This window comes from Phaseolus vulgaris, chromosome 9, assembly GCF_000499845.2.
Source record: "Phaseolus vulgaris cultivar G19833 chromosome 9, P. vulgaris v2.0, whole genome shotgun sequence".
NCBI lineage: Eukaryota > Viridiplantae > Streptophyta > Magnoliopsida > Fabales > Fabaceae > Phaseolus > Phaseolus vulgaris.
In genome coordinates, this window is record NC_023751.2 from 5,862,895 (window position 1) to 5,875,103 (window position 12,209).

Sequence of the window (12,209 nt, forward strand, 5' to 3'; positions counted from 1 at the left end):
AAAAGTATTTTTCTTTGCAAGTTGGGTTTCCACCTTCATTGCAAGATGAACCAAAGAACCCAATGAAGAATACTCTGGAAGCTCAACAATATCTCGAATATCCTTCGTTAGACCACTCACAAACCTAACTATCATAGCTTCCTCACTCTCATGCATATCTACCTTAAGCAAAAGCGTTTCTAATTCTTTGAAATAAGCATCCACACTTAGCGTGCCTTGTTGAAACCGTTGGAGTCTCAACATGAGGTCTTTCCTAAAGTGTGGTGGCACAAACCTAAGGCGCATTTGATCCTTTAAAGAGTCCCAAGAGTCCACGGGAGGACCCTTGTGATAGATAATGTCCTTTACAACACTATGCCACCATTTCATGGCATAATCACTAAACTCTAAGGAGGCTAGCTTAACTTTGTGGTCATCATGGACCTCATGGACATCAAAGATTTGTTCACATTTAGCCTCCCAATCTAGGTACACATTAGGATCACTATCCCCATTAAAACTAGGAATTTTGACCGAAGGAAGCTTAGCCTTGGCGTCTTGGTGATATCCATCTTCACGGTGACGTCTATCTCCATGAGTATGAGGTCTATATCCATGAAAGTGGGGATGAGGTCTCCTTCTTCTATGTTCCTCTTCACGACCATGATCATTGGAAGAACCTCTAGATGAAGGTCTATGAGAATGACGCTCTCCATGGATAGAATGAGAGGACCTAGGTTGCTTCATGTCAACTCTTTGCAATTTTTTCTCCAACCATCTTATAGCTTCATCTTGAAGAGTAATGGTTCGTTTTGCTTCTTTTAATTCACCAAGAACAAAAGCTTTACTAGGAGAATGCTGTTTGTAAGAATCACTGCTGGAATATGAAGCCATTTATAAAAGAAAACAACAAACAAAATAGCAAACAATGTTAAGAAAACAAGGTTAGCAAAAAAAAAAAAAAATTGGAGCAAAATGCCGAAGTGAAGTGTCACTTAAAACACTCCAAAGAAGGAATACTCCCCTTTACCAATCTGATCTTGAGGCCTTTTGTAACCTCAAATGAAAGATGCCAAAGCAAGAGCACACAATCTCAAAGCAAATCACCACAAAACCAAGGAAACAATAAAAGACAAGCAAGAAAAAGGTATAAACATGCAAAGGTTATAACAAGGAATACTAGATGTATGACAAACTCAAAGAGTAATGAAGAAAAGACAAGCAAGAAAATAAGGTACTCAATGAAAAAGAAGGCACACAAAAGAGACCTAAAGAAAAGCACTAGAGTAGATGAAGAAAACAAAAACAGAACTACTGGAAAATATTTTTGTGCAAACTGTGCTTGATGTTCACCGATTTATCTGGAATGATATAAAGCGAACTGGATAATGAAATTTTAACCACAGAAAATTCAAGATCTTAGCTCAACAATGGCACTGGAATTACTCAAAAACAGTAAGCCAATTAATTGAGATAAATTTTCTAAAATCACTGCCAGATTACCATATTTTTTTCGGCAGAATTACACACTGTTTGTATTTGATTTATCATTTATTTTGTACTTTGAATTTTGAAGTACTTCTTTTTTCTACTTTTTTATAACACTTTGACGAACACAAATCCAGAATTTCATAACATTCTAGTAAGTAAATCAATTGCAATAAGGCAAAACAGTTAGCACATTTTCTGGAAAACAAAGGAATCCTAATAGGAATGAAAAAACATAATTAAGAACTAACAAAGACATAATGGAAATGATGTATAAGAACTTGTATAGATCTACACGTTCCATGAATAGTCGGCACATTGAGGAATATCCAGAAAGGTTTTTAAGGAATCGCTCTGATTCTATCTCTGTTCGTTCCGTTTGAAGAAAGGAAGGATCCCAACAAAGAATCGATCTTTCTTTTAGTTAGTATGAACTCAAAACTAAACATAAAATGCATCAAAGGATCAAGAAACAAGTTCAAAAAAACTGTATTATACAAAAGCAAGAAACAAAAATTACAATAAAAGGACCACAAAGAATTGATAACATTCTTGGAAAAACATGACTATGACAAAACTTAAAAAGGATTCAAAAAGGAAAAGACACAAACACATGATAGGCACAATTAAGAAAACAACAATAAAACCCAAAATTAAGCCTAAAAACAGAAAGATAAACACAAGAATGTAGAGTTCTTGAATTAAAAGTGCAAAACAACTCAAAATCAAACAAGAACAAACCTAAGACTCATGATACCACATGATATGATTCCAATAGCAAGATATAAATGATTCTTTGACATTTTATGGAATCAACTTGAGTTGGAGAATGAAAAGGCACTTTTAATAGAAATGGATCAATGTTCTATGTTTCAAGAACTCACCAAAACTTGCACCAAACACCAAACTCACATGGAAGACCCATTTCTTGCCAATTGAACCGATTAAAAGAAGTAACAAAAAAGATGAACCATTTAAATTTCTTAGAAACTGAACTGCACCGAACAAATTAATAGGAAATGAAGAAGAACCAAATGAAACCAGCCAAAGAGAAGAAGAACCGAACCATAACAAGAAATAAGCTAAAGCACCGAATGAAATTGCAAGAATAGGAACCTAAGACATGTTTTAGCTTCGTATGAACATGGAGATGAAATGAAAAGATGGAGAAGAGAGAAACTTATGTGAATGAAGAGCTTGGTTGATGGACACGCCACTTGAAGTATGAATGCTCCAAGATAAGTGTGAATTGCCGCCACTTGAGGGAACCAAGGCTCTCAAGATGAGACTAGGAAGAGGAGAAGACAAGTTCTCACAAACTCAATCACCAATTTGGGAGAGTTTTGCTACTTCAAACATCCATCTGAATTATGAAGGACCTAAGCCATCCTTTTATAGGAGCAAGGGCCGGTCATTTGCTTACAAAGCTTATTCCCTAAGCTACCCAAAAGACTCCTACACTCACGCCCCTACTAAGCTCACTCCCCAAGCTTCTAGAATTTTCTAAACTAAAGCCTAAAGATGTTTTTACAAAAGAGGTGTCTAATGTTTCCCTCTAAGCACCTTTTAATACAAAAGATACTATAAAAAGAGAAAACAATCTTCCACTATTTCCTAATTCCTTAAACTTGCTCCTTGTAAGCCTATGAGGTGGGCTAATGACTTCTTGAGCGTCTTTAACTTGGGCCTCTACCTCTTCTTGTCATTGATTATTGGCTTCTATTTCTTCTTGATCTTGATCTCCATCAATGTGCCACGTGTAAAACATTATTCTTATAGTAAATTTGATTTTTTGTTTATTTTTTTCAAAAATTCATGAGAACGACACGTGTAGAAAGTTGTTTGTTTGTACTCCCTCAATTGTTATATATATATATATATAAAAGAGAATAAAGTGTGTCAATAAAACATTTTTTTAAAACTAATGTATTTAAAATAATTAAATATACCATTGAATTTTTTTAAAATAAACACCATTTATAATTATAAATAAATAATAATTTCAATTTCATGTAAATTATAGTATTTACACTAAAAAAATTGAATACTGAAAGAATTATAACTTTATATTTATTATATTGTTATTTTTTAATTTATACTTTTCATCTTGGTACTGCATAATTATTATTAGTTGGAGAAAAGAATCATAAGAAATTTTAATAAACTTAAATTAAATTAAAGGTATAACCGTGTTTTAAATTATAAAGTAACTATACTCAATATTTTGTGAAATATTTTAAGAAATAATAAAATTTTACGTTCATATATTTTTGAAGAAAATGAATGCAAATATAGAGAAGATAGAATTGAAAGCAATGTATAGGGTAAGGGTTTAATAGTAGTATTGATTGTTATCCATGGTACAGTTAAGCGTATTTGTGCAAACTTAAAAGAGGATAACGTTATACAGTAAATTCCTAGAAAGAGCAAAAAGAATCAGAAAGTTATGGTAAAGGGTAATCACTTTCTTCTAACAACCATATCAGCAGCAGCACCTTTTTCCACATATGTTTGGTTGAAACTTTTGATTGGCCATACCATATTTTTGTCCTTGGAATAATGGAATGTGTTTCTACCGTTACAATATTATTATAAGTCTTGTTGCTAAAATACACATACTCTTTAATTTTATTTGGTTTTCTCCTTTTATATAAGAACAACACACTTCCCCTTCTCTCGGACACTTCCAATGGCTAATACGGCACCGTCTCCTGCAATTCTCCTCTTCCTTCCTCTATTCTTCTCCCTCGCTAGTTAGTTACCTCTTTTTCCAACCGTTACTGTATTCACTGTTAACTTTTTCCCCGCTTTCAACAAAACCAATCTTAATTAATTTTTCTGTTATTCTCCTAATTCTTTAACTTCTTCTTGCAGACTCCCAATCTTTCATAGGAGTGAATTACGGCCAGGTCGCCGACAACCTTCCGCCGCCGGACTCCACGGCCGGTCTTCTCAAATCCACCTCCATCGGAAAAGTCCGCCTCTACGGCGCTGATCCCGCCATCATCAAGGCCCTTGCCAATTCCGGCATCGGAATCGTCATCGGCGCCGCCAACGGCGACATTCCCAGTCTGGCCTCCGATCCCAACGCGGCCACTCAGTGGGTTAACGCGAACGTGTTACCCTACTACCCCGCCAGCAACATCACTCTCATCACCGTCGGCAACGAGATTTTGACCTTGGCCGACCAGAGTCTTGTCTCGCAGCTCGTGCCGGCGATGCGAAATCTCCAGAATGCCCTCAACGCGGCTTCTGTGAAGATCAAGGTCTCCACGGTGCACTCCATGGCCGTGTTAACTCAGTCGGATCCGCCGTCGTCCGGGCTGTTCAACCCGGCGCTCCAGAACACGCTGAAACAGTTGCTGGCGGTTCTGAAGGATAACAAATCGCCGTTCACGATCAACCCGTACCCGTTCTTCGCCTACCAGAGCGACACGAGACCCGAAACGCTGGCGTTTTGCCTCTTCCAACCCAACTCGGGCCGGGTCGACTCGGGCAATGGAAAGCTCTACACGAACATGTTCGATGCCCAGGTCAGTACAATAGGTGTGACTGTTTTTTCGGTTTTAAATATTTTGTTATTATGAAAAGTTGACGTGTGAGTCAATTAGACAATCATCCTCTGTTTTGTACATTCCATCCACGTGTCTGCACTTATTCCTCCTTACCCATATCATTATATATACACACTCACTCATGCTTTCAAATCTTCCTCTTCACTCCAACCAGTAGATCGCTAATCTTCTCTTTCAGCAGCCTTTGCATTTGTAGAAGGACATCAAGGATTCTAATTTAATAATATATTCCTTATTGATATGTTTTATTAGTATAATAGTTAATGATTAATAATTAATGCTACTATTTGTTTTAGAGTTAGATACAAATTATTTTAATGAAGTTATTGTTAACCGTTACGCGTACTTAAATTAATTTCGTTTGGCCTTAGTCTTGATTTTTGAAGTTAGGGTGACACGCATTTACCCATGACGTGATCTTTGTTTTTTCTTGTTATTACTGTAGTGATGATTGATATAATAATATGATGACGGTGATTTCTTTCCATTTTTCAAATGTAAAGCGTTTGATTGGACTACATACATGATTTAATTGCCTATTCTTTTGCCCGTGATGCTGCAATGAGAGTAACGTTGCTTATACAACTCCATGATTCACAATATTTCATTTTATAATAATTTCTTGAAATGGGTTACATTTTAAATCAATTGAAACTTCGTCTGACAGTTTTAAAATCTTTATTCAACACTGGATAACCGTAAAATTCTTAGTTTATCATGCAATATGCAACAATGGATGACTTGAGCTTCACGGACTAAACTAGTAAGTAGATCTAGTTACTAACACTTGTAGATTTGCGTAAGTAGGACTCAATATGTATGGATGACTTGATACGTAAGAGTAAAGAAAAATTTGACAAGGATTATGGATTGACCTCACCCCGGTGTCATAAGCCAAGATAAGAGTGGAGTTATTCTTATCTCTGTGCAGTTGAGTAATATTAGTGCATACCCTCACTCACTCTGATTGGAGACAGGCTGGCTACACATGATATGTGGTCACAAAACAAGTCCTTCCAAAGCATCAATAATTGTTGTCATGTTGGGCATGGATAAAGAAAATGGGTCACAGTGAGTGAATATGGTAGGTAAACCCTTGTCTTTTTTAACCTGTTGGAATAAAAAGGTAGGAAAGATTTCAATGTTGAGGAGCACCTTTGTTCTACCAACAACCTACCACTTGGTCCAATTCATTTGCCCCTTTGATTTTAGCATATGGAGTAACTCTAATTTTCCCTAACGCTAGCCTTTAGTGGCCTCAATTTCTAACAGTTCAAAATTTGGTTGGTGAACAAATTATGCTGCTAATTAAATCAAAATGGAAAGAAAACCCTTTAATGATCTCATCTGGTTTGTTAAATAGTTGCGTTTTCCTTACTGGACATTCTTCTTACTTGGGTTTGAATGTTGTGCAGGTTGATGCTGTACATTCTGCTTTGAGTGCGATGGGCTTCCAGGACATCGAGATTGTGGTTGCTGAGACTGGATGGCCCTCACGTGGTGACAGTAACGAAGTAGGACCCAGTCTTGAAAATGCAAAGGCCTTTAACGGGAACCTGATTAATCATCTTAGATCATTGGTTGGGACACCTTTGATGCCTGGGAAGTCTGTGGACACTTACATTTTTGCACTCTATGATGAGGATCTCAAACCCGGTCCAGGATCTGAACGCGCGTTTGGGCTGTTCAAAACTGATGGTACCATGGCATACGATGCTGGCTTAGCCAAGTCTAGCCAGCAGGTGAGGAAATTGCTACTTTAGGCAGGAGCATAGTGTTGATGTCTAATAAGTTTCATAAGATTTTTTATAACATGCAGCCTTTTTTTGTGTGTACAGACTCCATCAACTAGTCCAAAGACTCCGGTTACTCCAGCACCCAACACTTCTGGATGGTGTGTACCCAAAGCTGGAATTTCTGATGATCAGTTGCAGGCCAATATTGACTACGCATGTAGCCAAGGCATAGATTGCGGACCAATTCAACCAGGAGGTGCTTGTTTTGAGCCTAACACAGTAGCATCCCATGCTGCATTTGCCATGAATCTCTACTACCAAACATCTGCCAAAAATCAATGGAACTGTGACTTCTCCCAATCAGCAACACTAACATCCCAAAATCCCAGTAAGTTTTCTAGACACTGAATTAACACTGAAATTTCAATTTTAATGTTGTAGACTCCATTGCACTTTTAACGAGTGTCTAATAAACTTTAAACACTTCTCTTATTTTAATGTGAATAATCAAAATAGCTTAATCCATCCAAAATGAAAAACTAGCCATGAGAAGTTCAACTGGTTAAGAGAACTATTCTTTGATAGGAATGGAATCGGGAGAAAAGATAACATTGTCTTAGCTGGCACAAACGTGTGATGCTTAAGTTACCAACGGCCCTTTTGGCAAAAGGTTACTTTTATACAAGAAAAGACTAATACTTTTGACATTTTAGGTGGGGTATGTTTGGTGAATGATTGGAAATTGAATTATATAATATATGCCGTTGTTCTGGTTCCTAATCAACGGCATGACTATATGGTGTGTGTGGGTTGTCTAACTCGATTTCCTGCTGTTGGTAGGTTACAATGCTTGCATATACTCTGGTGGGGGCAACTGAAACAGAGGCTTCAGCTTTATCTAAACTAATAAATTATGGGATGGATGTGTATTTAGAATTAAATGAGTGAATAAGGGCGAACGCTGTAATTGTATTTAGTTTTAGCCTTTCATATTTATAGAGCCATGCCCATCTGCTTTCTGTCTTTTCTCCCCTTCTTAGACTCCCTATCAACAATTGTTTCCTTCAATTTTACGATCCCATTTTTTCAATGTTAAATGTCCTTCCAAATCTCATTATTCTCATCATCTCTCTTTTATTACTTAATTTTGTACATATTTAATTGTTTATTGGTATTGTATAATGACAATCAAAGTGCAACAATTTTTTTAAAATTTTGTTGGTAAAACATAAAATAAAATGGACAAAAGGAGAGGGTAGTGTACTTCAGGTGTGGATCGGAGACGCTTCTAATACTACCAACTACGGTGGAAATGAGGTGGTGAAGTTTATTTAGAGAATTACTACGCAAACTTGGATCTGAATAACTTTATCCATACTAGTCAACAAGTTTTTAACTCTTCTAGATCTCTGGAAATCTTTTTGAATAGGTTATTCATTAATTAAGATTTGAGGAAGAAATTCAATCGGATCCATAAAAGAAATAGTTGACTACTTGTTTTGTGAAAAGCCTCTCTCCATAAAATCTTTGTATAGCTGGATCTTTCAACATCATTCGCGGGAAATTTTTCATGAAGCCAGTGAAGCCACCAAAATAATATGATTTACGATAATAGAAAGATAAAAAGGATTCTGTTTGACTGTTGTTATCAGATGTTCAAATTTTTAACACTGCTTTAATTTGGAATAAAATAAAAAAAATTCTGCTAAATGTTTTACTCTTTAATACACTCATATTTTGATTTCATATGGATGCTGCATATCTGTGTGTATTGTTTCTTTCAAAGATGAATAATAAATAACAACCGTTACATAACTTTATTTAATAAATTTGGAAATAAATATTCAATAATCCGTTGTCGTCCAGCGGTTAGGATATCTGGCTTTCACCTAGGAGACCCGGATTCGATTCCCGGCAACGGAACTTTTCTGTTTTTTTAGATCTTCTTACTCACAACCTTCTCACAATAAATTCTCCATACATTAAAAATGTCAACACAACTAAATCTTATAATTGTGCTTTCATGTCTTAAAAAAAATGTAAATCTAAACTTATTTTAATTATAAAAAAATATAGTGGTGTCCGTAAACACGAATGTACTTTGTTATACTTGTAAATATAAATTTAGTATAAATTAAATTACACAGTCTTAATTAGAAGCACAACTTCATCTTAATTATAAAGGAAATATCTAAAGTCCTGTTCAAAATACAACTTTCATATTAATTTTGAATAAAAATACTAAACTAAGTAAAGTCTACAAAACACTATTTCATTAAAATTTTAGAAAAAATGTCCTGTATGCGAATACAAGTTATTTGTAAAGTTTTTCTTTCAAGCATAACTTACTATTTATTTAATTTTTCTTACAAAATATCCAAATCTATAATTTTGAAAAAAAAATTGCACGATTATAATGCTTTGACATGTGAACTGTAGGTACAACATTTTATCTATCATTAGCGGGAAGACAGGCTTGTGAATGTGAATTTTTTATTTTTTATTTTTATGTATATTTATATTTATTTAAATAAAATATATTTTTTATCATATTATTGGATTTCAAGAAATTTGAGAAAGAATAGAGATAAAGTGAGAAAGAGTGAATAAAGAGAGAAAACGGTGATAAAATCTCAACAATTCAAATTGGAAAGAATGTGAAAATTGAAGAAATTAAGATATATTTTAGAAAATTAAATTAAAAAAAATTCTCTATAATCAAAAATGCTTTTTAATATGTTTTAGAAAAAATAGAAAATGATGCAATACCGATAATACATTAATAAAATTAAATATTGTTATAAGGATAAAATAGAAAAAAAATTGAGAGCAATTCACTAGTGCAAAATGAAGAAAAGAATGCTCTTTATTTAGTGTGCGGCTTTGCGCTCACACGCATTCGTTAAACATGCGGTGACATTTTTGAAATTATGTTGATTTACAAGTGCGGCTATTGTAAAACTGCATTTTGTAAACCAATCGCATTTGTAAATCAATACGCTTGATTTACAAATGCGGTTTTACCTAATAGCCGCACTTGTAAACCTTTTTTACCCTAACTTTTGGAGCGCGCCACATTCTTTCATACTTTCTTTCTCCTCTCTGTGTTTCCTTTGCATGGTTCCTGCTCCGTTCCAACTCGCATTTGCGCTTCACGTCCATTTGTTATTCTACAGCTTCATTCATTTGGTAAGTTCTTCGAGCTCTCTTTGTTTTGCACCGAATGTATGTATACATCTTTTTCGTTTTTCTTTGGTTTGGTTTCTTACATGGTTTTGTATTGCTCGAAGTGCTGTTACATTGCCTTCATGGGTTCTTGTTGTGAGTTTTTCTCTTTGCTTTATCGCTGCTTCCTTGTCTGCCACCGCTTCCGCTGTCGTCACCATTGCTGGCGCTTCTGTGCACTTTTCACCAACGAAGCCTTCTCACACAAGGTTGGTGGTTTTTTAAATTTTTTGACTTTTTTTTAATGTTATGAATTTGTTTTTTTTTATGTATTATAATTTGTATTTTTTAAAATTTATATTATTCAGTATTTATTATAATTTGTACTTATGTTATGTTGGTTGTTAGTTTAGAATAGAATTAATTATCATGGTTGTATTGAGTTTGAGGGTGTTCGACCCTCGGCAATAATACGTGTTGGTATTGAGTCTGGGGGTGTTCGACCCTCGACAAACACGTGAGATAGAACCCTGATTCTGAATGACTATTGCAGAATATAATAGATCGAAATTGGATTAATTTTGTTCTATAAGTGATGAGTACGAAAGAGGAGTAAAAGAATTTATACAATTTGCACAATCTAATGCGTTTAATAGTGGTCATGATGGAGCAAAGATCAGGTGTCTGTGCGTTAACTGTTTGAATGGAAGGATACCAGATGTTAATATAATGAGGGAGCACTTGTTATGCGATGTTTTCTTCGATCTTATACAAGTTGGACATGACATGGTGAATTATTAAATTTACCACGTGTTTCCGTAACTGAAGAATATGTGAGGTCCACCATGGATGAAGCAGTACACGATGATGTAGATGATGATTGATTGGAGGACATGATTCGTGAATCCCAAGGTAATTTTGTTGCTGAAGGTCGTCACGATATCCTAGTTGAAGCAATTAGACGACTTGAGCACTGTGGTCGTGTTTGTGCAGCTGGACAAGGGGTTGGAATTAAACTGTATTTTGGAGTTTCACAACGACATTCATCCTCCTCCTCCAAAGAGAGCGAAACTGAAATGAAGACTAAGATACGTGAAGAATTAATGGAGGAGATGAGAAATGAGACTGATCTGATGCGGCTAGAGATGAGAAAAGAGAATGATCGAATGCGACAAGAGTTTCTGTCGCAACAACTTTGTGCTGAGTCGATTCAACCCCTTGTTAGTCCCACTCCCAAGAGCACAAAGGGGAGTTGTGCGACTCCTACAACATCAGGGGATGATATCATTGGGCAAACAAGGGAATGTGAGCTACTGGTAGCGACCGACAAGCTTCCTCAGGTGGTGGCCCTTGGAAAAGTCTATGAAGAGGCCACCACCTTACATAACGTTCCTCTCTCCCCTGATGTGACGAAGGTAACAGTTGAAAAAGTACGAGTACCTGATGCTCGTGTTCCACTACCTTCAAATGAGTTAACCACTGTGGTCGATGCATTTCAGACATTTGTTGCCTGACCCAGACACCTCATTTGATTTATGCCACAACCTCATGTAATAATTTCATTTCATTTCTTTATATTATATTAATTTATATTTATATTTATATATTACATATAATTTAATACAAATGTTCTTTATCTTGTAGAAACCTCTTCGGAAACCAAGTCCGGAGAAGAAGCGTGATGTTACAGTTGACGATCCTATAACATCCTTAGGTCTAGTTGCTAGTCAAATTGGTCATCAACCTTTTGAAGTTCCTGGGATGATACGTTTTTTCAAATAAACATTGAACTGCTACTGATGATGTACAACATAGATTTATTAGAATTTGTAGCTGGGGATCAGGAGCTCAATATAAATATAATTCATTTTTTTATGATGTAAGTATCTTTACCTATATTTCAATTTACTTTATGTTAAATTATTATTGATTATGCTTTAACTAATAACTTGTAGGTTTTTGCATGGAGTCTGTCTCACTGAGGAGAAGGAAAATGTGTATGGATTCTTAGATCCTGCATATACTAATCTCGTTGGACCAAGGTCATATAAGACCCAAGCATACATCACTAACACCCTGGAAAAAGAGGGAAAACAAATTTATTTATGCCCTTATATTAATGAGTAAGTTTAATTATATGTCATCAATTATTACTATTTCATGTTTTAAATATTTACTAACTCTTTTCATGGATGATATAGGCATCATTGACAGTTACTTGTCTTATCAATGGTTGATAAGACTGTTGTGTGGTTCTGTTCCCTAC

General features: G+C 35.4%; 1 protein-coding gene and 1 non-coding gene across 2 annotated transcripts; both read left to right on the top strand.

The window, feature by feature from the left end:
- Window positions 1-3,886: 3,886 nt before the first annotated feature.
- Window positions 3,887-7,901, top strand: LOC137820401 (glucan endo-1,3-beta-glucosidase 7-like). Its single transcript, XM_068624474.1, has 5 exons — window positions 3,887-4,220; window positions 4,342-5,000; window positions 6,458-6,784; window positions 6,881-7,166; window positions 7,619-7,901. The coding sequence occupies exons 1-5, from the start codon at window positions 4,157-4,159 to the stop codon at window positions 7,654-7,656; spliced, it is 1,374 nt and encodes a 457-aa protein (XP_068480575.1). The 5' UTR covers window positions 3,887-4,156; the 3' UTR covers window positions 7,657-7,901.
- Window positions 7,902-8,629: 728 nt separating this feature from the next.
- On the top strand, window positions 8,630-8,701 carry TRNAE-UUC (transfer RNA glutamic acid (anticodon UUC)). The gene has a single exon. It is a non-coding gene; the product is annotated as a tRNA-Glu (tRNA).
- Window positions 8,702-12,209: the final 3,508 nt, after the last annotated feature.

Bases quoted from the DNA above. Each gene is read 5' to 3' on its own strand.
- LOC137820401 (XM_068624474.1), top strand. From the start codon at position 4,157: ATGGCTAATACGGCACCGTCTCCTGCAATTCTCCTCTTCCTTCCTCTA. The intron at 5,001-6,457 runs GTCAGTACAATA...AATGTTGTGCAG, and splicing joins CGAACATGTTCGATGCCCAG to GTTGATGCTGTACATTCTGC. The intron at 7,167-7,618 runs GTAAGTTTTCTA...TGCTGTTGGTAG, and splicing joins ACTAACATCCCAAAATCCCA to GTTACAATGCTTGCATATAC.